General features: G+C 47.1%; 1 protein-coding gene across 1 annotated transcript; it reads left to right on the forward strand.

Annotated features, from left to right (window-relative positions):
• Positions 1-5260: 5260 nt before the first annotated feature.
• Positions 5261-13145, forward strand: mey (morpheyus). The gene is made up of 7 exons (XM_018098176.3): positions 5261-5680; positions 9552-10008; positions 10316-10476; positions 10593-10794; positions 10863-12052; positions 12415-12624; positions 12849-13145. The coding sequence occupies exons 2-7, from the start codon at positions 9566-9568 to the stop codon at positions 12941-12943; spliced, it is 2301 nt and encodes a 766-aa protein (XP_017953665.1). The 5' UTR covers positions 5261-5680; positions 9552-9565; the 3' UTR covers positions 12944-13145.
• The last annotated feature ends 14595 nt before the right edge of the window (positions 13146-27740 follow it).

Here is a 27740-nt window from a genome sequence, read left to right on the forward strand (position 1 = left end):
GTCGCAGCCATAATCGCCGAAATGATCATCATAATCGTGATCGTTTTCGGGCCTTGCGCTTTGCGCATTGGTCAGTCGTCCGTCGTCCGTCGTCCGTCGTCCGTCCGAGCTTGTCTTGTCCTCGGGGAGCCATTTTTGGCATGCGTTCGGCAGCGAACACTTCCTGTGGGAACTACTTGAAAAGTTGCTTCATTCCACATGCATTTCAGTTCAGTTGTTCAGTTGGTCTGCTGCAGTGGCCATGTTCCACGTCATGTTGCCTGGCCATTTTATGGCTGCTCTCCATGAAGGCTGCACCCACCACACAAAGTGGCCTCGCCTGAACTATCCAAATTCTATTTCGATCGCGTTTCTACAAATATCTCATATACCATTTGCCCATAAATCAATTAGTTCGGTGTAACAGTTTCCAATAATAATTCGCTTGTTGTTGTTGTGCTTGTGGTTTGGTGTTTGGTGCTTGGTGTTTGCATTCTTCTTCCTCGTTCCATTTGCGATGCATGCTGAACGCGAGGAGAACATAAATTAAAGAGCTGATGCCCCTTTTATGTTGCAGCAAATTGGAGCAGATTTTCAATGGGGCTACGACTCCTGCAATCAGAAGGAAAGAACGTGCCAACACCTAAAGCACTGATTGTTAACAGTGTCGTTTAGTTCATCATAGCCATGAACCAAAGCTGAAATACAACTACAGAAATTTTGAAATTAATCAACAGTAGACTTAACTCTGGAACTATTTGGGACTCAAGGTCATTCCGTTGCACATAGGACGACGGAAGTAATTCATATCTAATAACAAATTCTCCGAGTAGTTTCTTTGGTATGTGGGAAGTTTTATGCCCGCTTCTCAAGTGGCCAGAAACTTCCCTTCCTGGCGGCAACATATAGCGGACACGCCCCTTTAAGAAAGACAACTGCATTTTGGGCACAGGCAGAACCTGTGGCTGTAGCTGTGGCTGTGGCTGTGGCTAAGGAATCGTCGCGTTGTCGAGTCGAGTCTGCCAACGCCCAGAGCAAACAGAGCTTGATTTATCCGCGCCCCTCCCTCGGAGTGCAAGGCCCCAGAATAAATCGCTGCGACGATGCTGCTAATAGCAGGGTCTTGTCTTGCAAATTTCAAATTGGAAGATTGGAGAAGCGGGAGAGCGAGTGAATGCCGAGTCGATGATAAAGAGATTGCATCACCCAAGCTGACAATGCAATGGCACCAATTTGCGAATATGTCCGGCATTGGCACTGGCATTGGCATTGGATGGCCAATTGGTGACGAGTGTCAATTTGCCTGGTTTAGTGCGATTATGAATTGGAGGAGCACATTCGAATCGATGCGCCCTAGAAGGAGAGAAGCTTTCTACTGTATCTGCGTTTGGATCAAACGACTCAAGCGACATCCACTGCACACGACACCTTGCGTACTCATAACTCATAAGGTTCCTCTCGGGCCAGGACCGCGTACCGGACTGAGGCAAGGCGCAAGAGCAACAAAAACGGCGGCAATTAGAAGACGAAGGAGAAGAAGCTGCCGATGGCCGATGGCTGTTGGCCGTTGCCTGGTGATTGAGTTGCAGCTCAGGTGGCTCCACTCCGCGGTCCCGGTTCTAATTGATGGCGAGACGCTCCTCCGATGCGAGCAACAGACAACAAACAGGAAAATTCATATTACGAAAAAACTGCATCGTTTAAGTGTCATTATTGGGACCAGAATCTCAACAAGTCGCTGCTGTTGTCGTGTCTTCGAATGAAGATGGAGCTGGAGCTGGAGCTGGAGATGCTGTTAGTGTTGGTGTTGGAGTTGGAGATGGAGATGACTACTTTCACCGCACTCAGAATTCTTTTCTGCAAGCGTGGTTTCAGTCAGACATCGGTCAATCTGCTGAGTCGTCTCCCCCCTCGAACAGCTTCGATATCCGCTGGTCACATTCAACAGCTCCGCACCACCCACCTTCATCCTCCAGGCTGCCTCCAGAGCCATCACTCAACCTCAGCAACAACTCAGCATCAACTCAGCTCAGCTCAGCTGCTGCGCGAATGCACCTTACTGGCAATTCGGCTTGTGGCTTTTCTTATCTGCTCATTGCTCATGTGCGGCTCGTTCTTCTTCTCGGTCTTCGGCTGGTTGTGGATCTGACACCTTGCTCGCTTTTTTGTTGCTGTTGGGGCGTGCAACGCCCATGTCGAATAGATCGAGTACTCAAAGCAGAGAATCGAGAACCGAGCTGGCGTAGCCGTCTTGGCTGTGTTTGGCTAAGGGCGTTAACTGGGTTAAACGCTCGTTGACAGTTTTATGCTGAGACCAGAGACGTCAACCTGCGGCAGGGCCACGACAGACCACAAAGCCTCGACGGTTGACGACTGACGTCTGACGACAGTCAGTCAGTGGCACACACCAAACGAGAAACTTATTAAGAGTGAAATTCTAGTTGGCGTGGCTAGAATGAGTTTTTGTTTAGTTGTGTTTTGCATGGAAAGCTGAGTCGAAGAAATGCCTTTGCTGCAATTAGTGGTGGCCCTTGGGGAAAGGGGCCCATCGAAAAGTGAAATAAAACAAATCAAAAGCGGTGCAATCAAGCGAAAGGTTGTTACAGTTCTAGTAATCAAGTTCGTCGTCTCAGTCTTTCGTTGTTAGTTCGTTGTCGTCCCTCGGAAGTGGGTCGAGTCCGCGCTGCACTTTCAACTCTGTTGGCGTTGGCGCCTCTGATGCCAACTTTCATCATGTGTGCGATTCGTATCAGCAATTAGGCCTCGATTTGTGTCGGAGATTCCTTTTACATGTGTTCCACATCCAGCCACGCATCCATTAAGGCATTTCGCCCCCCTCCCTTGCCCAGGTGACTACACTGACACGCAGAGTTGATTCCTTTCTCTGAAAACTCTCCCGATGCATTCCAAGCGAAAGTACTTTAGTCATCTGTCGTCCGGCGTGTGCCGATATACGTCTAATGAACACAGCAACAACAACCCAAAAACGATCCAAACCAGCCCGAAGCGAGGCAAACAAACAGACGAAGTCGATCAATTTGCAAACAATTGCAACAATGAACGAGAGCTTCAGTTGAGCCGATTGATTGCCGGAAATATAAACAGTGAACAACCTGCACATAACTCCTCCTACTCCGACTATGTCTCCGCTCTCCCACTCACCCTCCCGCTGTCTATCGACCTTCTCAGGGGCGGCAATCAGCATGAAACCGACGGAGAATGTGTGAAAATCGAAAGGAAATTTGCATGTCACTCAATTGACCAAATCAACGAGAACAGAGCGACACAAATCTATCTGGAGAGTTTTTGGGTCTGTTTGCACTACAAACGAGGCGAGCCAAGTCGAGTCGAGTCGAGATATTGTGTTGGCCTCACTTTCGGCGTTAGGCTTGGCCCAGTTCCCGACTTTTAGAATGGCAACACATATTTGAATATCGAAATGACACCAAAAGCCAAAGCTAACGTTGGCCCATTGAAATCACTTATCGACTTCCTCATAACGGTTCGGCGCTTCAGACAGATAAGAAAGAGCAATAAACTCGTCAGTTGACCCAAGCGACCTGGGAATGGGGCATAGTGCGAAATATGCCCAGCGTAATTTGGCGATGGTTTGGCAAGCGACTTAATTAATTCTTGGGAACAAACAACATCATTTTGGCAGCGATCGGCGCACAGATTACAATTAGAGCACAGCTTTTGCGAACAACAATTACTCAATCACGAGGAATAGGAAACAGACGTAGACATGGACTGAGACGGAGTCAGATATATAGATTGCAGACAGCCACAAAGCTTCGTGTCTGGCTTTCTGTTGTTTAATCAATCTACAACCATTCATTGCCCAGCCCATAATTCAGAACACGGAGAACAGAAGATGGAATTGGGATTGGGGATTGGGGACTGGAATTGGAAGGCGAAACAGAACTAGAGGAATTTTCATTCACACGGCAGACGGATGGCGATCGCAGACTTCCTGCTCCAAAAGCTTTTCCGAAAGACACAATTTATGTAATTTCTTTATCAGGTTCATCGCATATTGTTGAACAAATTGTATAATTCTCTCCACCGCGATGATTGAACAGCCGAGGCGTCAATTATCCGCACAATGCGACAAAAGCTGATGACGTCGCCATCGTCGTCATCTCTTCATCTTCATCTTCATTTCCATCGTCATCGTCATCCTCATCGTCATGTCGTCGTGTCGATTTATCGCCAGAGAATCGAACTGTCGAACCGACGAATGGGAGTAACTGAATGCAATTGCAAGTGTATCTGAAATGCATGAAATTGGGGAAGGGGAAAGTGCATCGAGTGCAGTTTGATGTGCTTTCGGTTGGTGTTCGATAATACTTAATTGCATCATCAGCCTCTGAGTCCGTGTGTCTCGTATGGGTAGTATGAGTCTGTTAGGTTAGAGTGACGAACAGATTCAATCATATTTGACACATGTGCAAGACTTGGTTGGGCTTTCTTCGTGGCGTAAGTTTTCAGTTGCGTAAGATGCATAAGCGAACACTCCACATCGTCTGCCGCCTCCACCTCCATCTGCTTCTCCTCCTCCTGCTATGCTACAATCAGTGGCCTCATTCGAGGCTTAGTTCAGATTTGTTATCTTGCATTTAATTAGGCGTGCGTTGCGTTAATGATCATCACAGTTGCTGCTGATGTCGTTGTTGTTATTGTGGTTACAGCTTTGGTCATTAGAAAGCTGCAATGTTCTTTTTTAGTTGGATGAAAGAGAGATAGAATGAGAAAGAAAGAGAGAGATATGAATGAGTCTTTGCAGACTCTTTCAATCTTAGGCTTTTACTCTCTGTGGCAATCAATGCACCTGCCTGCTATAGTCTCAATTGGCAATAAGATCGCACTGTTGTGTGCCATTTTTGAGCCGAGCTGAAGATGAAGCTGCGTGTAGCCGGCGCAGCTATGGAATCGCATTAGAAAATCATTTAGCTCGACTGGTATAATTGCATTTTATTGCTTCCGACAGGTTGCCCGTTACAATGGCAACAGAGAAAAGCTTCGGCTGAAGAAAGTGCCAACAAAGAGCAGCTCACGAAGAGAGCCACCGAAGAGCGCGTCCCATTAGCTTTGTGGCCGATGTTTTACCGGTTTGCGTGACCGAAGAGAGAGCCAACGTTAGTTAGTTGTAACCGTTGCCGCTTCTGCTGCTGTTGCTGTTGTTGTTGCTGCTGCTGCTGCGGCTGCTGCTGCCGGTGCTGCTGCTGCTGCTGCTGTTGATGGTCGATGTTGTTGGCTACCAACTTGTAGAGTTTTCCGCGGCCTTCGCAGCGAACATTCAGTGTCAAGGTGCTCTAACTGGCAGTCGCAGTCGCGGTCGTCGAGTCATAGAAGCTAACGAACTCTGAGAGCGATTCAATTTTCCCAGCGCAGCATCTGTAATTCTGTGTTGAGAAGCTCACATAAGAACCTATTGCCTAGGTGTATGTGCGGCAGTTAGGCGCTCCACTTTCTTGAGTGCAGACGGTGAGCGGAGCATAGCGGTCCATCGGTGTTTTTAACATAAACATTTTACGGAATAAAAAAAATCAAATTTATTGAAACAATTTGTGTGTGTCCTGCGTGCGTTGTGTTCATAAACGAAAATTCAACTAAAAATACAAAATAATTTATTTGTTCGCGTGCAAATAAAGCGGTAAAAGGATTAATCCGATAATATTTGAAAAAAATAAATACAAAGGTAACAACTTTTTTTCATAATAATGCAAACGATAAAATAAAATAATCAGCATAAAGAAAAGGAATTAAATAACTGTGGCAGTAAAAATTGCTAACCGTGCTCTGCAAATGGTATCAAATTCATGCCATCATCCATCCATGGTTGACATGGTGTCAATGGTTAAGCCGAGACTCAACAGGATGTCCACATGTCCATCAATTAAAACGAAAATGGTCAATGGACCATTAGAGAAAGCCTTGGGTGAATGTCAAGGCGATTGGCGAATGATCTGTGCAAACCGAATCTTAAGCATGTAGCGCCAGTGAACAAGCAACGTCATCTTCCAGTTGAAGTCGAAACGAGGAGATGATGGAACCGTTAGAAATTCGTGTGACCGGACCAAACGCTGTGCGCTTTGCCCGGAAAAACTTTTGTCATCTATCTAGACAGCCTGACGAAACATTTCCCAAATGCGCTGAATTTAGAGGCAATTAACTTTTGCCGGCTGCCGCACACGCAGCTCAGAAGCAGCAGAAGCAGCAGAAGCGCCAGCAGCACCAGCAGCACTCAAGTCCGCAGAATGACAAAAAATTATTTATCTGCGAAAAATTTTCATTTCTCATTCCGGCACTGGTGCATGGCCGAGTGGTAATCGCCTGGGATGGCTGGCCATTCAGTTTCGGCCTGGCGATTTGGGTCACTTGGGTTGGGTCAGCCAACAGTTATGATATAATTGAAGACAATTAGCCGCTTGGCTATGTGCAGAGAGAAGCAGAGAGATAATCAGCGTTAGCAGCTAGCCAAACAAGAGCTGAAGTCTGTCTAAATGCTTCATCTCGAATGCCATTTGAACAAAAACTTTCGCTGCATTTTGACCGCTTGTCTTAGGCACACAAACAATGCCAATATATCATAAATATTTCTTGAACTCTTTGCCGAACTCTCCACCGATTACACCTGTTTTTCATAACTATTTGAACAATGCTGAGATAAAAATATCCCGGTGAATGGAGCATATTTGCATATACTAAACATTTCTCACTTCTAGTCTTTTATATTGACTCACTGACAAATTTGTTTACTACGTGCCGCCGACAATGGAGCCGAAACTGTAATAGAGGGGAGGAGCATGCATATAAGTCGACGTTATTTGGTCACCTAAGCAGCCGTATTATGACAATTACCGCACAATAGACAGACGAAGATGCCTGGGGTAACAGCAAGTTCATTGTTATGCTAAAAGCAGTTCGAGCTCTTTTGTGCACTACATTTATGTTGATTTTTCACTATCCGAATTGGTTCACAGTTAAGCCGTCGCTGCGGTAGCGTTACAAGCGAAGCGTGATTCGAAAAGAATTCATGTTTTCATTTTACACATTGGCCGAGTAGATTAGATATTCGAAAAGCTTTCAAATGGTGCGGTTAATATGCCGTTAGGTTTTCGGTGTGGCATTACTTGTCAAATGAAAAGCTAGTTTGTTGTTTAAGTCTTTTGATCGTGATATTGAAACACGTTTGTCGCCTAAGTCTTTTGTTTGTGCAGCAGCAACAGAATGCCCACAGTTTCACTGCTAATCCACAGGCAATTAATCGAGCATTTGTCGCATAGCATAACCACTGCACACCCAATAACCAAAACACACATACATGTATTCGGTGTATTTGTATGGTATTATAGAAATTGGCTCAAATTGCTAAAATTTCAATAAAAATAACTTTGGCATGGACGATGTGGGTCAGCTCCTGTGCCAATGGCCTGCGGGTGCACTTCAAATTGCTCCAGCCAGTGGAATGAAGATAGCCAGAGCCAGAGCAGAGGCAGCCAGCACCGTCACCGCAACAGCTACGCTTGCACCTACCTGCCCGACTGGCTTCATCTGCGGCTACCACACTGCTTACAGTTACAATGACTCGCGCCTCAATTGAGATAAGCGCTCGCATCGCATTCGCATTCGCATTGGCGTTCGCGCTTCGCCGCGCCAGTTATGTCATTCTCATCGGCATTCTCCTGGTTCCGGGGCGCAGCCTGGCACAGTTTCAGTCAGCAGCACTCAATGGAAGTGAAATATTATATATATATATATATATACACTATTTTTTTGATTACTTGCAATTTTAATTGAGAAATAGCATGAGCTACTGCCGCAACGCCGGAGAGACAGTTTCAAATTGGTGTCAGAGTAGCGCGCAGATTCATTGACAGCTGACACCTGACAGCCTTGCAGGTGGCACTGGCTCGTCGGATTAGCCCAAATTTCAGCAACTAAATGCTATTCAGATTGAAGCGTATTAGCTTACATATGATCATAACGGTCGATAATCAAAACTTTTCCCCCATTGGCCATTAACAGCGCTCACGAACCACTCATAAAGATTTTTATACGGCCCAATTAGAACACGAAAAGCAACAAGTTTTTTGCGTTTCGCTTCCCACTCTTAACTCTTGCAAATGGATTGACTGGCTATAAAGAGTCCATAAAACAAGAGCTATGCAAACTGTCAAATTTGACTGTAAATACGTAAATTCGCACAAAACATCAACTCGCAACTCGGGCTGCAGCATTTCCTGGCAAAATGCATTTGCCGCTGTGCCGCTGCAAATAAATGTATACAAATGTGTCCATACATGTGAATACATAAATAAATCGACATCGAACTCGAATTCAAATGCCAAACAAATCCTCCACAGCAGCAGGAGCTGTAGCATTGCCAGCAGCAGTAGCAGCAGCAACTGCAATACCAATTCGAAATTTATGTGCATGGCAACTGACCGCGTTTACCACGCTTGTCTTGTCCATCGATGCGGATTTAGTTTATTGGCCCACTAAAGCGACTGACCCACAACATTAAATTGTAATTTGAGTGGGCAAACATTTCACTGAATTTCTATTTGCTGCGCCTGCAGCCAGCGGCTTGTTCCCCTGCATGTAAACGAGCCCAAAGGAGTCGCCGAGACCTGGCCCAGCTAACATGGACAATTAGAGCTTCATCTGCATCTGTAACTGCGACTTTTGACGCCCCACATATTTACATGAAACATGAACTTGCTCAGCCTGGCCGTGTCATTGACCATTGCAATGCATGGAAATCGATATGCGAGCAAACAATTGCATAATCGTTGATTATGAGCTCACACAGTAGAGAGCTCACTCTGTTCATAGATTGAACAGCATTGGCCACCAAAATGGCGCACAGCTGCTCGGGCCGAGCTAGAATGTTGTCCATTTCGATTCGATTAGCGCGGAAATCAATCTGGTCGTCAGCGCATGTGGAAAACTCACTGGCAGCTGCTCTGTGATTTAACGCATATTACACGTAATGCATTTTCTATACTGCTTTCAGAGCTGCGCCGTTAAGAACCGCAAAGCCACTAACAACAATTCAAGTACCCAAAGTATCGATCACATGATCATAGAGGCAATCGCAATGCCAATCAGCTTCTATTTTTCTCTCTCAGTTTTCCCAGCCTGGGCTGGCTGAAGTTTTGCGTGCGTTTTTCCTTTACTTTTTCGCCAAGTGGTGTTATTTTAATTCCCTTGGCTGTGCGTGCTGCAGTTGCAGCAGCCATGAACTCATCATCAACGAAATTGATTTTGCATCAGAGCTGTAGTTTCGTAATTCTTGCACAATTAATCACAAGCACTTCGTGCTAGTGGGCGTTGCTAGACTGGGCAGAAGCTGGGACCGGGCTAAGGCTTGGGCTACGGCTACGGCTACGGCTACGGCTTGGGCTGTGGCTGGGGCTGAGACCGGGGCCTGCCATTAAATCCATTAAACCCATTATTAAGCTTTAACTGTAACTGCTCTTGCAATTAATCATGAGATAAGCATGCAAGGAAACTGAAATGCTAATTAAAAACCAAGTTACCAAATCATTTTTGCCATCTTACAGCTAACAGCAACAAAATGCAGCCACGGTCATTGACAACGAACAGAAACGGGCGAGTCAGCATGATGGCAACAATGTCGCTGGTGCTACTGTTGGCGCTGCTGCTGCATGTGGACACAGCAGCGGCGGCCCGCAAGCTGCCCAAGCGGCCGGCGAAACCGTTGAAGACATTTCCGCGCAACAATGCGACGCCGACAATTGCAGCAGCCTCAGCCTCAGCTTCAGCAGCAGCAGCCGCATCAGAGGGCGCACAGCCAGCGAGCGGAAGCGAGCTACCAAAACCGTTGACACCTCATGCGAGCGAACAGCAGCCGGCGGAAGCTGCTCTAGCGGAACCTGCAGCAACACCTGTCAATGGCGAGAGCAAAATCGATGATCTGAGCGCGACGGCTGCGCCACTAGGCAGCCAGATCGATGAAGACTGCGAGCCGGATATGATTGGCTTTGAGCTTATAACTGGGTAGGTGATAGCTGCTATATCTTTTCGAGTCTATGTGTACATGGATCTCTGGCTGGTGGCAATTAGGCGTGGAGCAGGGACTTGGGGCACTGTGGCACTGCGGCACTTTGGCGAGGTGGCCATTAATTAACGAACCGCCTGTTCGCACATCGTAAAAGGTTGGGGCGTACGAAGAGCTAATAAGATTTCGCTTTGGTTGTCGAGGTTGCCCAGTCTAGAGAATCGTTAATGCTAGCCCCCCTTAAAGCTGTTGTAAACAAAAGATATTTATGCGCCGCATTTCGTCTTAACCCGCAATGCCCGGCAGGTACGTGCTATCGGCGCCATCGAAGCAATTGGAGACGCTGCCCGGCACACTGATGCTGACCGACTGCCTGGAGGCCTGCCAGGCTAATGAATCTTGCAGCGCTGTTAACTACGAGACGGGGCTTTGCGTCATGTTCCGCAGCACCGCCGATCAATTGCCAGGTGAGTGGGGCACGCTTGTAATTTGGCGGTGTGTCTATGTGTGCGCCGGTGTGTGTGTGTGTGTGTGTCTGTGTGTGGGCCTGCGGTTTTCTAGCTCCGCCTTCTACTTACGACAGGTTCACTTTCCCGATCGCAATATCCCGTTTTCACGGTCTACGCACAGAAATCCTGCTTTGGTGTGCGACCCTGCTCGAAGGCCTGGTGCATAGATCGTGTGCAGGGCTACCGTCTGCCGGAGCATGCCAAGTCTAGCCAGAGCGTGGCCACGCGACGCGACTGCATCGAGCTGTGCCTGGGCGAAACGGAGTTCACCTGCCGGTAAGTGGTAGTCCCGTTACAAACATTCCAGTTGCCATTTCGCAGCTCATTCATCTGCCTCTCTGAAGCTCGGCCAACTTTTATGCGCACTCTGGCCTGTGTGAACTGTCGGACATGGATCGCATTACGCTGTCGGAGGAGGCCAACATTGTGGCCTACGATGGCGCCGAATATCTCGAGAACAACTGCGCCGAGGAGCCCAGCAAACTGTGCGAGTTCAAGCGCATCTCGGGACGCATTTTAAAGACCGTCGACTCGGTGCACCAGAATGTGCAGAGCATTGACGATTGCCGCGACCTCTGCCTCAGCGCCCCCTTCCGCTGCCACTCCTACGACTATAATGAAACCGGCGAGCACGTCTGCCGTCTATCCCACCACAGTCGCGCCACGCTCAGCGATCTGTCGGAGCCCTACCTGAACATCGAAGAGGCGGCCACCTATGAGCAGTCGGCCTGCTACAATGTCTCCATTGATTGTCGCTCGGGTGAGATGATCACCAAGATTCGCACCTCCAAGCTCTTCGACGGCAAGGTCTATGCCAAGGGAGCGCCCAAGTCCTGTGCCGTAAATGTCAACAGCTCGCTGGAGTTCGATCTGCGCATGCGCTACAATGACCTCGAGTGCAATGTGCGCCAGAGCGCCTACGGACGGTATATGAACGACATTGTTATTCAGCATCACGATATGATTGTCACCTCCTCGGATCTGGGTCTGGCCGTTAGCTGTCAGTATGATTTGACCAACAAGACGGTTGTGAACAATGTTGATCTGGGCGTCACTGGCGAGATCGAATCAACTCTGAGCGAGGAAATTATTGTTGACTCACCGAATGTCATAATGAAGATCACGGCGCGTGATGGCAGCGATATGAAGCGGATTGCCGAGGTTGGCGATCCTTTGGCGCTGCGATTCGAGATCGTCGATGCCAACAGTCCGTATGAGATATTTGTGCGCGAACTGGTTGCCATGGATGGCACAGACAGCGCCGAGATTACGCTGATCGATGCCAACGGCTGTCCCACGGATCAATACATTATGAGCGCCATGCAAAAGATGGCCAGCAATCGCAAGGTGCTGCTCTCACAGTTCGACGCCTTCAAGTTCCCCTCCTCGGAGCTGGTGCAGTTCCGCGCCCTGGTCACGCCCTGCATACCGCGCTGCGAACCGGTTATCTGCGACAACGATGAGAACGGCGAGCTGAAGTCTCTGCTGTCCTATGGACGTCGCAAGCGCTCCATCCTCAATGGCACCGATGGCGGTAAGTTGCAGTCATAACGGTAGTGCTGTGCGAAATCGCTGTCCCGTGATTTATCGCAGTGATTTTGGCAGTGATAGTGAAGCGACTTGGCCCAAAGAAAATGAAATTCCCTTTATTCAAACAATTTGTTTCAACAATATGTAACTGATAAACGCTAAGCGGTTCCGGGTTTAGTCCGATCAACTGCAACTTCAACTTCAACTTCAGCTTCGGGTTCATGAACTTTAGTCCAAGTCGCCGCTTCATTCATCTCTGGCCACTGGCTGATTGTGGCTCCCACAGATTGTTCAGTACACACATACATACATATACATATATGATTCCTCATCACTTGTTACCTTCTGGTTGCTACCTTTCCACAGTTGAGCTGGCGATTAAGTCGGAACGCCAGAAACGTGATGTGAGTCATCAGCCGGCAACCGATGAGAACATTTTGCTTGTGCAGTCCATCCAAATCACCGATAAGTTTGCCTTCAATGGTGCCGATGCGAGCAACGGCGAGACGAGCGACGGCCTGGGCAAGCTGCAATTGGAATTGGCCAACAAAACGGACACTTGCATAAATGGCTATGGTAAGTTAACGTGGCTCTGCCTGGCGCTACTCGTCTAATCTGCAACTCAAGCGCGCCAAATTTATTTGTGGTAATCGCGTGCCGGTGCAACATCTAACTGGGCACACAGCAGAAAGCAGAAAGCAAGAAACTACAGAAAAAACCAGCGCACTTGCTGGCTGAGTGACCAGCTAATTAAATAAACCCATAAATATATCTCTTGCGCTTTACAACTCTATTTGCAGGCTTCATAATTGCCGGGGCACTCTTCTTGCTGCTGCAGCTGACGGTTATTGCCGTTTGGGACAACATGCAAAAGCGCGCGTTACACAAGCGATAAACTGGCGCGAGCGGTTGCTTGGTCGGAGGATGGAAGATCGAGAATGGAGCAAACTAGCATGAAGTACTCTCTCTCTCTCTCTCTCTCGCTCACACGCTCTCTTAGCTACAAGAAAAGAATACAGAAAAAAATACAGAAAAAAAATGGAAAAAAAAAAACAGAAAACAGAAAGCTTAGCAACGCTCATAATCTAGTTAGTAGCTGTACGAAACGGGGTCCTCCAATGTGGCTGCAGCTGTGGCACTTCAAAGTAATTGCGCGCAACGTAGAGCTGGACTTCTCTGCACCACATGGCCAATGGGAAAAGCGTGGCACTGACTGAGCCAGGCACACCATACACCACACCACACACACACGCTCACACACCACATGGAAAGGGCTCTGGAACTGTAGCTTAATATTTATGCTCATATATATGCTTACTCTATAAGACTTACTGCTAAGACTACTCTGAATATGTCGGCATACTATCAGCTTAAGACTCGAAAGCTCCTTAGTCGTAGTGCAAAAAATCATTCAAACCTCTTAATTGAGCTTACGTCGCTGAGACGACGCTTGTCTCACTTAAGAGGTTTGACTGTCTGAATACTTTAAATCTAAATACTTAATACAATACTAGGCCTAGAAATGCAATGTAACACGAGACAAACTTCAGATGCTATAAACAAAAACAACAACGTGAATGTAAACGTAAACTGAAACGTAATCGTTAACTTAAACGCAAAAAGTAAATAAACGTATTAGAAATTACTCATTCGCCAGACTTTTTTTTACTCTACCATTTGGTTGGCAATTTGCCTGTCAATTGATCGAGCCTGTCCGATCTAACAAGGCCAACCTCAAGTGGGCCTTCACGCCAGGCCGCTCTGATTGTTGGTTTTGGCCTAATCAACGTTGATACAAATCAATCAGAGCCACGTTTAGGCCAAGACAGGGCGCAACACTTACCAGGTGGAAACTTAACTAGTGAAACCGAGCCCAGTCTCCGCTGAGCCCAGCAACTAGAAGTAAAAGTGACAAATTAATTGAGCCAGCAAATAAACGAATAGGGGCCAACAAATTGCCGATAAACAACTTTATTTTCTTGATTTCACCTACTTGCAAATTGATGAGCTTGAGCAGCATGCTTAGCCAACGCATTCCACTTCAGATGTGTTAAAATGTGCAGTTCATTGATGTTCAGGAATGCGGCTCAGTAATGGCTAATAGCTTAATAGGGCTATTAAATTTCTACATTTGTGACCAGACTTTAATTATAGTTTTGCTTAAAGTTTATTGAGATTTTACAGCTATTTCTAGCATTCTTTAGCTGTATTTATAGTAAATCGAACATGTTCTAAAACTCTTTTCGTATTCATTTCACATCCTTCTCAGCGTCTCAGCGCTTTCCATGACTCTTTCTCTTCGTAGACTTTTACTTTTGCTCAATGCGTGAGCTTTATGAAAATGGAAATTAATTTTTGTATTTCATAATTATTTGTAGCTTGCATTTGAGTTTTAGCGACGTCGGGCTTCAGTCACAAATTTGAAAGGAAATGTTTAACATTATCTCTAATCTGATGCTTTGAACTCCGCGCCACTTGCGACAAGTTGAAGCGCTGGCAAGTCAAAAGCTGTCACCGACATGACCGTCCAAATTTAGACAAAGCCTCGTAGCTGGCCTCCAGAGGAGCGTGCTCTCAGCAACCCACCGCCAAGCCCCAAGCGCAGCCAACTGCAAGGAGCCCCAGCGAAAGTCACTGGACACTTTCAGCGCCAGAGTCGCGCAGTTTTTGTTTTTCTTCGGGTTCGGAGTTTGAGTTTTGACATTGGCACGACCATAGAAACGGCCTCCGACTGTGGCACGCATAACATAAATTCTGCAATGCGTATTTCAAAAATTGCTAACGCTCGATGACGGGGACAGGCCGGCGGCGGCATCTTGTTGCGCGACTCTGTTCCTTGGCGTGTCGTGCGGCGCTTATATGGAGCCACAGAGAGGCCGAGGCCATTCAGATGTCCGCTGGGCAAATGTTTATGTCAAACGCGCAGCAAATAAAGTGCTTGGCTTGACAATGTCCGCGGCAATGTCATCGCTCTGCGGCTGCCGATCGACACTGCCGACGGCCCTTGGGGACCAATCTGGGTGGGTATTTTTTCATAATTTTTATGAATTACACGGCGCGGCATGTCGCCTCTGCCATTGAAGTTGCATCAGCCCAAGCACCATGATGCTATCAATTGGCTTGCCCCGATCTGACGGAAGTACTTTATATTGAACATTTGCAAATCATTTCTCACGCAGCAGCGTTCCTTCCACATCGAATCAGAGTGCCAGCACTGCACCCGTATAATTGGCAGCGCACTGCTGATAAGGAATCAAATAACGCTACTTTGCAAGCGCACGCACAAAAGCCAAGCCCCAAATTATCAGCCCATTCGCCAGAAATAGATTATGTGATTGGCTCTGCATTCATTTGCTGCTGCATTCTGCACTTGAGTTGTTGTTAGTGGCTTTGCGGTTCTTAACGGCGCAGCTCTGAAAGCAGTATAGAAAATGCATTACGTGTAATATGCGTTAAATCACAGAGCAGCTGCCAGTGAGTTTTCCACATGCGCTGACGACCAGATTGATTTCCGCGCTAATCGAATTGAAATGGACAACATTCTAGCTCGGCCCGAGCAGCTGGGCGCCATTTTGGTGGCCAATGCTGCTCAATCTATGAACAGAGTGAGCTCTCTACTGTGTGAGCTCATAATCAACGATTATGCAATTGTTTGCTCGCAAATCGATTTCCATGCATTGCAATGGTCAATGACACGGTCACACTTGTAGCCGCAACGACAACCACAGCCATAGCCACAGCCACGCCACAACCACAGCCGCAACCCCAAGATCAACCACCGAGAGCAGTTCATATTTCATGTAGACAAGAGCAATGCTGCTAATAGCGGTAAATCTATGCGATCACATACTGCACTGGGGCGCCAAAAGTCGCAGTTACAGATGCAGAAGAAATTCTAATTATCCACGTTGCTCTGGCTCGCTTGGGACTCGCTTGCATGCAGGGGGAACTAGCTGCCGGCTGCTATGCCCGCAGCAAATAGAAATTCAGTTAAAATGTTTGCCCACTCAAATTACAATTTAATGTTGTGGGTCAGTCGCTTTAGTGGGCCAATAAAGTGAGTCCGGCTTAAATCTCAGCCATGGGTGTCGCAGTTGCAGTCACCGTCTCAGCGTCTCAATGGCTGTTGTAGTAGTCACAAATTCCAGGCACATAAATTGCGGGTCGCACAGAATGTCCATTTGATTGTGCGCGATTTTCAATTTTCAATTTTCAATTGGTGGCGCGGTAGCTTTTGGGGCGCTTTTGTAGGCATTTGAATTCGAATTCGATGGCGATTTATTTAGCCAAATAAACAAATGGCATGTGCACAGTGTTAATTTATCAAGTTGGCGGCCGCGCCATTGAAATTGAGTGCGAGAAAATCACTTTGGTGCGGCTGCTGCTGCGCCTGCTGCTGCGACTCCTGTCCATGGCATATTTATGGCCCCGCTGCTCATTTTGTCAGCTCAAACTGCCAGCCATATATCAGCTGTACATATCTTATTATTTACAGAGCGGCCAACGTATTGTGGGGCAATGTGTATTCGCTGACCCAGCCGACATTCGCATAGCACATTTCGGAAGTCGAAAACAAAAGACTTAGGCAACGAACTTGAATAGCATTTCTATGACAACTCATGAAAAAGTTGTTCATTTCCAATTGTTAACTTGTTGAATAAAATAAAAATTATAAATACTAATGAAAACAATTTCAAATATAATGAAACTGATATCAACTCCAGAATGGCAAAGAAATTCGATACGATTGCCGTATCGAATTTCATCGGGAAACTTGCCAAAAAAAGAACTCAGATACGGCTATAAGATGCAAATGTTTTTGCCAAAGGTTATTGTGAAAATGCTAAATAATAACTTTGCAAGCTGAGTTCGGGTTTCAATGGCAACCGCAGGCTGATAAAATGCACACAAAAGGTGTTTTTTTTTTCTTGCTTCTTCTTCTTCTGCACCACGACGGCGCATGTTGTTCCGCGAGTGCAATTGCAATATTTTTATTGCCCGCTATTCAATTTTCGGGCAGCTTTATGAGATTGCGACAGCGATGACACCTAAACAAAAGCAACAAAGGCCTACCCAAACTAGCTGCTGGCTGCGATAAATAACGGTATTCATTAAATGAAACTCTCGCTGATAAGTTACACAGCTCTATCTCCCAGCTAAATGTCGGCAATTCTTTCGCAACCGTTGCCTGACCCAAGCCCAGCGCAGATAACCTAAATCACTGCCCAACCAAACTCAGTCGAGCTGCTGCCTCGCTTGCTCGCAGCTCTGAAATGAGAAGTAAATTTGCTGCTGAAATATTTTGTCATTCTGTGAGCTGCGTGTGCGGCGGCCATAGGCAAAAGTTAATTGTCTTAGAATTCTGCGCATTTGGCAAATGTGTTTAGATGACAACAGTTTTCCGAGCCCAAGAACATTTGTTTGTCCGTACGCAGTTCGTTGGTGTCGCAGTTGTGTCGCACGAAATGGCAACGGTTTTAGCATCCGTTGTCGAACTGGACGATGACAGTGCGCTTTTGAGTCGCCTCGAAGACATTCACCTATCGCCAAAGACAAAACTTAAATGCATTCTGAAGCTTTCTCTATGCACCAGCGACAACGACAACGACAACGACAACAACAACAACAGCGGCCCAAACACTGACCATTTTTGTGTGATGGACGAGCGGCTGATCTTCAATCCCGCCTTTTGCCTGTTGCCTGTTGTCTATTGCTCGACGGCACTGCAGATCCTACTCATCGGCAAGTTGACGCACGTACGCTCCATGTCAGTCCAATTTGCTGACATGATTATGATTTTGCAGTCAAACAACAAACTAGGCGGGAGTTGAAGATGCCGATGTGACTGTGCGCTGAAGCTGATGCTGCTGACCGCAAGTGAATGGCACTAACCAATTCCACATGCCCATGCCGAGAGTTGTTCGGAACGTTGCTGCAATTCTTGTTAAATTTACTAGAAAAATTAAGCACATATCTACGCTAATCTTAGAATATTTCCTGTTTCGTATTCGAGCAAGATCGTTATATTTAACCAATACATAAACTTGTTCAATTTATGCAATTCTACAGCTCTTAGAGAGTTAGTAAGGAAACTTTCAGGTAATATTTATTTAGGCAAATATCTCGGGAAACCCCCTGAAGGCAGCTGACCATCAAGTAGTGCTCTGGAACACGCTGATCTGCCGGCCTCATGCTGTTTAGGTTGTTTGATTTTGCGCAAATCGATGCCGCCAGTGCATTGGCGTGTTGTTATTGCTGGTTCCTCGGCTGCCGTTGACTCCAAATATTTGAACCATTTTCAAGCTGCGGCAGCCGGTGCCAACTGAGGCAAGCGGAAGTCGCTGTCAGATGTGCCGTTGACTTGGGCGTGACACAGTTGCATTTATTAATGCAAATACCTATTCCGCTTAGCTCAAACTATAGTTGCAGCCTAAGCTGCACATTCTTCGTTTATGAAATGAATAACCGTTCCACGGTCGACTGGCAAACGGCAGAGCGCTCAGCCACGTTTTCCACCGAATGTTTGAAGGCGAAGGCCATGCTGACTTTGCACGACACAGCAGAGCGAGCGACCGTCGCAGAGACCATCGTTGGCAGCAACGTGCTATTCTCTTTAAAATGCCAAAGCCACCTCTTAAATGACGCTCTTTACCCACATGACTCTCTTAGAACTTTCCACACTGGAAAATTCTGTAAGTTAACATTGTAATGGCAAACCAATTCAGACTCTGCTTGCCAGACGGAAGCTGTAAAACACAATTAAAGTTGTTGAGTAAATGCGACAGCATTTAGTTTTAGCTCTGCGCGAGAACAGCGCATAGCAATGTCTGTCACAGGCTGGAGGCAAGCAGGTGCATTGATTGACAAAGAGAATGCAAGCTTCAATTCATTAAAAGCGTTCGTGTGTCTCTCTTTTTCGTTTTTTCTCTCTCTCTCTCTCTCTCTCTCTCTCTCTTTCATCCAACTAAAAAAGAACACTGCAGCTTTCTAATGACCAAAGCTGTAACCACAATAACAACAACTACATCAGCAGCAACTGTGATGATCATTAACGCAACGCACGCCTAATTAAATGCAAGATAACAAATCTGAACTAAGCCTCGAATGAGGCCACTGATTGTAGCATAGCAGGAGGAAGAGAAGCAGATGGAGGTGGAGGCGGCAGACGATGTGGAGTGTTCGCTTATGCATCTTACGCAACTCAAAACTTACGCCACGAAGAAAGCCCAACCAAGTCTTGCACATGTGTCAAATATGATTGAATCTGTTCGTCACTCTAGTCTTACAGACTCCATACTACCCATACGAGACACACGGACTCAGAGGCTGATGATGCAATTAAGTATTATCGAACACCAACCGAAAGCACATCAAACTGCACTCGATGCACTTTCCCCTTCCCCAATTTCATGCATTTCAGATACACTTGCAATTGCATTCAGTTACTCCCATTCGTCGGTTCGACAGTTCGATTCTCTGGCGATAAATCGACACGACGACATGACGATGAGGATGACGATGACGATGGAAATGAAGATGAAGATGAAGAGATGACGACGATGGCGACGTCATCAGCTTTTGTCGCATTGTGCGGATAATTGACGCCTCGGCTGTTCAATCATCGCGGTGGAGAGAATTATACAATTTGTTCAACAATATGCGATGAACCTGATAAAGAAATTACATAAATTGTGTCTTTCGGAAAAGCTTTTGGAGCAGGAAGTCTACGATCGCCATCCGTCTGCCGTGTGAATGAAAATTCCTCTAGAGCTGTTTCGCCTTCCAATTCCAGTCCCCAATCCCCAATCCCAATTCCATCTTCTGTTCTCTGTATTCTGAATTATGGGCTGGGCAATGAATGGTTGTAGATTGATTAAGCAACAGAAAGCCAGACACGAAGCTTTGTGGCTGTCTGCAATCTATATATCTGACTCCGTCTCAGTCCATGTCTACGTCTGTTTCCTATTCCTCGTGATTGAGTAATTGTTGTTCGCAAAAGCTGTGCTCTAATTGTAATCTGTGCGCCGATCGCTGCCAAAATGATGTTGTTTATTCCCAAGAATTAATTAAGTCTCTTGCCAAACCATCGCCAAATTACGCTGGGCATATTTCGCACTATGCCCCATTCCCAGGTCGCTTGGGTCAACTGACGAGTTTATTGCTCTTTCTTATCTGTCTGAAGCGCCGAACCGTTATGAGGAAGTCGATAAGTGATTTCAATGGGCCAACGTTAGCTTTGGCTTTTGGTGTCATTTCGATATTCAAATATGTGTTGCCATTCTAAAAGTCGGGAACTGGGCCAAGCCTAACGCCGAAAGTGAGGCCAACACAATATCTCCGACTCGACTTGGCTCGCCTCGTTTGTAGTGCAAACAGACCCAAAAACTCTCCAGATAGATTTGTGTCGCTCTGTTCTCGTTGATTTGGTCAATTGAGTGACATGCAAATTTCCTTTCGATTTTCACACATTCTCCGTCGGTTTCATGCTGATTGCCGCCCCTGAGAAGGTCGATAGACAGCGGGAGCAGGAGTGTGAGAGCGGGAGCGGAGACAGAGTCGGAGTAGGAGGAGTTATGTGCAGGTTGTTCACTGTTTATATTTCCGGCAATCAATCGGCTCAACTGAAACTCTCGTTCATTGTTGCAATTGTTTGCAAATTGATCGAGTTCGTCTGTTTGTTTGCCTCGCTTCGGGCTGGTTTGGATCGTTTTTGGGTTGTTGTTGCTGTGTTCATTAGACGTATATCGGCACACGCCGGACGACAGATGAGAGTGACACGGGGCGGCTGACAAAGTACTTTCGCTTGGAATGCATCGGGAGAGTTTTCAGAGAAAGGAATCAACTCTGCGTGTCAGTGTAGGCACTTGGGCAAGGCAGGGGGCCGAAATGCCTTAATGGATGCGTGGCTGGATGTGGAACACATGTAAAAGGAATCTCCGACACAAATCGAGGCCTAATTGCTGATAAGAATCGCACACATGATGAAAGTTGGCATCAGAGGCGCCAACGCCAACAGAGTTGAAAGTGCAGCGCGGACTCGACCCACTTCCGAGGGACGACAACGAACTAACAACGAAAGACTGAGACGACGAACTTGATTACTAGAACTGTAACAACCTTTCGCTTGATTGCACCGCTTTTGATTTGTTTTATTTCACTTTTCGATGGGCCCCTTTCCCCAAGGGCCACCACTAATTGCAGCAAAGGCATTTCTTCGACTCAACTTTCCATGCAAAACACAACTAAACAAAAACTCATTCTAGCCACGCCAACTAGAATTTTCACTCTTAATAAGTTTCTCGTTTGGTGTGTGCCACTGACTGACTGTCGTCAGTCGCCAGTCGTCTGTCGTCTGTCGTCGAGGTTTTGTGGTCTGTCGTGGCCCTGCCGCAGGTTGACGTCTCTGGTCTCAGCATAAAACTGTCAACGAGCGTTTAACCCAGTTAACGCCCTTAGCCAAACACAGCCAAGACGGCTACGCCAGCTCGGTTCTCGATTCTCTGCTTTGAGTACTCGATCTATTCGACATGGGCGTTGCACGCCCCAACAGCAACAAAAAGCGAGCAAGGTGTCAGATCCACAACCAGCCGAAGACCGAGAAGAAGAACGAGCTGCACATGAGCAATGAGCAGATAAGAAAAGCCACAAGCCGAATTGCCAGTAAGGTGCATTCGCGCAGCAGCTGAGCTGAGCTGAGCTGTGCTGAGTTGTTGCTGAGGTTGAGTGATGGCTCTGGAGGCAGCCTGGAGGATGGAGGTGGGTGGTGCGGAGCTGTTGAATGTGACCAGCGGATATCGAAGCTGTTCGAGGGGGGAGACGACTCAGCAGATTGACCGATGTCTGACTGAAACCACGCTTGCAGAAAAGAATTCTGAGTGCGGTGAAAGTAGTCATCTCCATCTCCAATTTCAACACCAACACTAACAGCATCTCCAGCTCCAGCTCCAGCTCCATCTTCATTCGAAGACACGACAACAGCAGCGACTTGTTGAGATTCTGGTCCCAATAATGACACTTAAACGATGCAGTTTTTTCGTAATATGAATTTTCCTGTTTGTTGTCTGTTGCTCGCATCGGAGGAGCGTCTCGCCATCAATTAGAACCGGGACCGCGGAGTGGAGCCACCTGAGCTGCAACTCAATCACCAGGCAACGGCCAACAGCCATCGGCCATCGACAGCTTCTTCTCCTTCGTCTTCTAATTGCCGCCGTTTTTGTTGCTCTTGCGCCTTGCCTCAGTCCGGTACGCGGTCCTGGCCCGATAGGAACCTTATGAGTTATGAGTACGCAAGGTGTCGTGTGCAGTGGATGTCGCTTGAGTCGTTTGATCCAAACGCAGATACAGTAGAAAGCTTCTCTCCTTCTAGGGCGCATCGATTCGAATGTGCTCCTCCAATTCATAACCGCACTAAACCAGGCAAATTGGCACTCGTCACCAATTGGCCATCCAATGCCAATGCCAGTGCCAATGCCGGACATATTCGCAAATTGGTGCCATTGCATTGTCAGCTTGGGTGATGCAATCTCTTTATCATCGACTCGGCATTCACTCGCTCTCCCGCTTCTCCAATCTTCCAATTTGAAATTTGCAAGACAAGACCCTGCTATTAGCAGCATCGTCGCAGCGATTTATTCTGGGGCCTTGCACTCCGAGGGAGGGGCGCGGATAAATCAAGCTCTGTTTGCTCTGGGCGTTGGCAGACTCGACTCGACAACGCGACGATTCCTTAGCCACAGCCACAGCCACAGCTACAGCCACAGGTTCTGCCTGTGCCCAAAATGCAGTTGTCTTTCTTAAAGGGGCGTGTCCGCTATATGTTGCCGCCAGGAAGGGAAGTTTCTGGCCACTTGAGAAGCGGGCATAAAACTTCCCACATACCAAAGAAACTACTCGGAGAATTTGTTATTAGATATGAATTACTTCCGTCGTCCTATGTGCAACGGAATGACCTTGAGTCCCAAATAGTTCCAGAGTTAAGTCTACTGTTGATTAATTTCAAAATTTCTGTAGTTGTATTTCAGCTTTGGTTCATGGCTATGATGAACTAAACGACACTGTTAACAATCAGTGCTTTAGGTGTTGGCACGTTCTTTCCTTCTGATTGCAGGAGTCGTAGCCCCATTGAAAATCTGCTCCAATTTGCTGCAACATAAAAGGGGCATCAGCTCTTTAATTTATGTTCTCCTCGCGTTCAGCATGCATCGCAAATGGAACGAGGAAGAAGAATGCAAACACCAAGCACCAAACACCAAACCACAAGCACAACAACAACAAGCGAATTATTATTGGAAACTGTTACACCGAACTAATTGATTTATGGGCAAATGGTATATGAGATATTTGTAGAAACGCGATCGAAATAGAATTTGGATAGTTCAGGCGAGGCCACTTTGTGTGGTGGGTGCAGCCTTCATGGAGAGCAGCCATAAAATGGCCAGGCAACATGACGTGGAACATGGCCACTGCAGCAGACCAACTGAACAACTGAACTGAAATGCATGTGGAATGAAGCAACTTTTCAAGTAGTTCCCACAGGAAGTGTTCGCTGCCGAACGCATGCCAAAAATGGCTCCCCGAGGACAAGACAAGCTCGGACGGACGACGGACGACGGACGACGGACGACTGACCAATGCGCAAAGCGCAAGGCCCGAAAACGATCACGATTATGATGATCATTTCGGCGATTATGGCTGCGACAGTGCCAGCTTCTGGACGGTGCCAATGTCCCCACACAGTTCTCTACAACCCACTCAGTGCATGCCTCAAACACATTTCCCGACTCCATCTCCAGCTCCAGCTCCTACTTCGACTTCTATTACGACTACGATTCTGAGTCTTAGTTGGTGGCGATCAGTGCGATCGTCGCTGATCGTAGCCGGCATTAGCAGCTGTTGTATATTGTTTCTGCATTGTAACTGTCACCCGGTGGCACTTGGCAAAGCTGCCAGAAATAATAGAAATTATATGAAATGGGCATTTGGGGAGTGTGCCTCGACTTCCGTGTTTGGCTCTGGCTGGACAATGGGCCATTTGGAGCGAAGGCGAACAGGAATGTCACTGGTCACGCTGTGATGCAATCTCCCGCGCCTCCAAAAGCCTAATTTGGAAAGTTATTACAACATTTCGCTGAATTCTCCACACATTAGCACCGCTCAACCACCTCCCCCACAGGAAGAACTCTCATTTAAAATGATGGACACGTGCCAAGTTCATTTTTCCATTCCGCCGAGTGGACTGAAGATATCTTCTATGCGATGATGGATCGCTGAGGATGACAAGACACTTAATAGTCGCTTTGTTGTTGCTGCTTCTTTTGTTGACGATATTGCTGTTGTACATAGCTCTGCCAGCTGTTCGTGCCCTGCAATTTAACTGGAGAGTACGACTATTTAATGCCTCTGCCTCTGCCTCTGCCTCTGCCTCTGCCTGTGCCTCACCTTGCGCAAGGTGAAGCAACTGAGGGAACTCGAAGCTGGCGACTGATTTATGACAGCGCGAAAGATTCCACGGAGGATCGCTGGAGCACCGCATGCATCTGAGGGCAATTTGGCACTGCCAACTGACCAAAGACGGGCGTGGCGCCGATGCTGATGGTGATGTTGAGGCTGAGGCTGAGGCCGAGACTGGGGCAGAGGCAGATGTAGGGACGAGGCCTATTACGTGATGATGTAATAATTCTTAAAGACGATGGCATTTTTATTGCGGAAAATGTTGCATAAATCAAGGCAGCAATAAAACGGAGCCCCCGTCGATCCGTCGGCCCAATGCAAACAGGATGCTCCGAATACGAGACTATTTCATTCCCATTCAACGCCAATAATTTGCACCAAGAAGATCGACTGCGCGTCTTACAAAGCTTTTCGATGCTCGCGAATTCGACGGCGTCATGCGCCACAATGGGATAGCGGCATAATTTGGAGTAGCTCTGGCCAAAGATCACTTCCGAGGCTGCTCTAATCAAGCACTCTCAGAGATAATCAGCGACTTGTTGCCACAACATTGTTGCATCAACACTCAACAGCCCACGCGATCTCTGAGTGTGCTTCGCACATTAGCAAGCGATCCGCTCGCCAGGTCGCAGAGCGCTGCACGCTGATCGTTACAGCAGATGCACCACAGGCGTGAGAGATGATGGCGAGATCTCAGCGCTTCTGCTGGGGGAACGTGTTTGCCATTGCAATTGGAAGTAGATTTGTGCAGAGCCTACGCAAATGCGGATCACATCAAAGGAGGAGGATCATAAAAGGACTTTCGTCAGTTTGTCAGCAGGAGAGGAGCGTTTGAAATATGCTCCTTAACGAGGGAGAGAAAATCCATTTGATATTGATTTACGTGACATGTGTTTTATGGATCAGTGGGTGACTGTTAATGCCATAAATAATTAATTGACTTGAATCGATTTAATATTCATTTGTTGGTCGTTATCACTACAAATCTCTCATAATAATAGCAATCAAGCATTATTAAACGGGTTGCCCCCATCAGTCAACGGCAAACGCATTCTCTACCCGATTATATATGCAAACGAATATTTAGTATCACATCACATAATATTATGACTACATTGTCTCATTTCTAATTTCTAATTTCTAATTGCGCAATCCAACCGAGCCCCGACACCACTCGGCTGTCACGCTTTGTTGTTCTGCTGACTCGGGAAGAAGAACCGCTGAGTAGCCGAATAGAGGAATAGGCGAACACCTCGTAAATAGGCCACTAACTGACGTGATTACAATGTCAAAGTGGATATGGGAGGGAGGGAGCGCTTGGTATCGTTGACTCTCTTTATTTATAATGCCCAATATAATTAATTTAATTTCGGTTCATAACGAACCTTTCCAGCAAGTTCTGGTGGGGGCGTGGCACTTGGCCGAAAACAGTATCGAAGCGTGAGCCACGATAGATCTTGAGGAGCATTTGCATTTCCTTCACTCTGAACGCTGAGCTGAGACATTGCGTGATTCGGCAAAAGATTCTTAACATTTCGAACACCTTTTTGGGTGTCCACTGGGTCTGGCCATCGGTCGTTAAGGCAAGGGGTTCCAGCGGGCTGGCAGACCTCCAAACCTCCAAAAGTACAAACAAAGCCACACAAAGTCAGAGAGCAAATTATTAGGCAGGCAAACCGGGCAGACCAGCTGAGGGAAACTGCTTTTTGATGTTCGGTAATTGGCGGTTTGGCAGCACGCGAGGCGGCCACCACAGCAACTGGACTAGGGACTAGGGACAGGTATAGGTATAGGTATAGGTATAGGGGATTGCGAGCTGGGAACTGAGAGACAGACAGACAGATAGACAGACAAAGAGACAACTAACAGACCAGCGCCCAAGAGACATAGACTATTCTTCCGATTGCCGGCGCTCAGAATTCGGAATGGTAACGAGCCAGCGGATTTCGGCGTGACGCGCTTTTCGATTTCAAAGCACTGAGCTCAGAAATGATATTCGAGAGCGGAGAGCTGGAAGAGCACAGTTCTGCTCAAGTCTTTTACCGAGACTGTTTCTGTTCTGTTCTGTGCTCGAGTGTCGCTGAGGCTGCCTTTGACTCTGCTGCTGTCTGTTCGTTTCATAATAATTGGCAGCTTACAAATGTTCTTTCGGTTTTGATTTTGCTTCCATTTCCACTTATATTGTGTCGTATCTGAATTGTCGCGGTTTTCCAAAAGGAGAGGCAATGGGAAAGCAAGGGGAGTTCGTAGCGGTACTTTGTTCCGTTGAACTCTTGAGCTCCGGCCGAGATCTGGCAGACGAAACAGTTCCGACATTTTTGTGGCCAATCTCTGTCTCTGGGTCTGTCTCTGACTCTGACTCTGGCTGTGGCTATGGCTATGGCTGTTGGGAGAGGAATTCAGACTAGGCATCCGCCACAAATAAAGTTGGCACTTTATAGGCGTGAACATTAATTAGACACCCAAACAGCGAGGGCAGGCAGCCTGAGCACCGTCAGCAGTTGGACAGGAGCCACATTGCACAATAAATAAAACACCATGAAGGGCAAGTTACGTTGGCTGAGTTCCCAGTTGGGATCGGAGCACATTTCGGTAGATATTCGTACAGCTAATGAGCAAATGAGCTCACCGCTAAGTGCAGCTTCCTGCATCGCTCTCTAGGCAGCTTCGTTAGTATCCACCCTCACTTGGAGCGAGTTTTGAGCCAAGTCGGGGCGGAGTTGTTTGCGCATGCGCCGCGGCTCTAACAGCCGCCAACCGCCAACCGCCGACCGCCAACAGATGCCAGATTAGCATTTAAATTGTAGTTACATTTGGCCAAGCTCACAGTAAAGCCAAACACAAGCAGAAACTAACTCAAACTCTGCGCCAACTTTAGATTATTTTTCATTCCGTTTAATTTTTTTCTGCTTCTTCCGCAGAAAACTTCTCGGCGTTGCATTGTCCCGCCCTCTTCTGGGGCGCTGTTCAAAGCAAACGTTTACCAAATGGAATTGTTGTCTTTGTTCTGTGTGCTTGGCTTGTAGTGGGAGCTGGCGTTCCCCTTGCACCCTGCCATTCAAGCACTTCAACTGATGTTATCAAAGCCTGGCCTCGGGCAGAAGCTTTCCTCAGCGTTGGGTGTTTGAAGTTTTGTGTGTGTTGTGCTCTGTGCTCTGCGCTCTGCGTTCTGTGTAGTGCTGCGCAGTGCTGTGCTATGCCAAGGTAGCAATTTCAATATCAAAATTCGCCTGGCCTTTGGT

The sequence above is a fragment of the Drosophila navojoa genome, chromosome 2 (genome assembly GCF_054131105.1).
Source record: "Drosophila navojoa isolate 15081-1374.11 chromosome 2, UAZ_NAV_1.0, whole genome shotgun sequence".
NCBI lineage: Eukaryota > Metazoa > Arthropoda > Insecta > Diptera > Drosophilidae > Drosophila > Drosophila navojoa.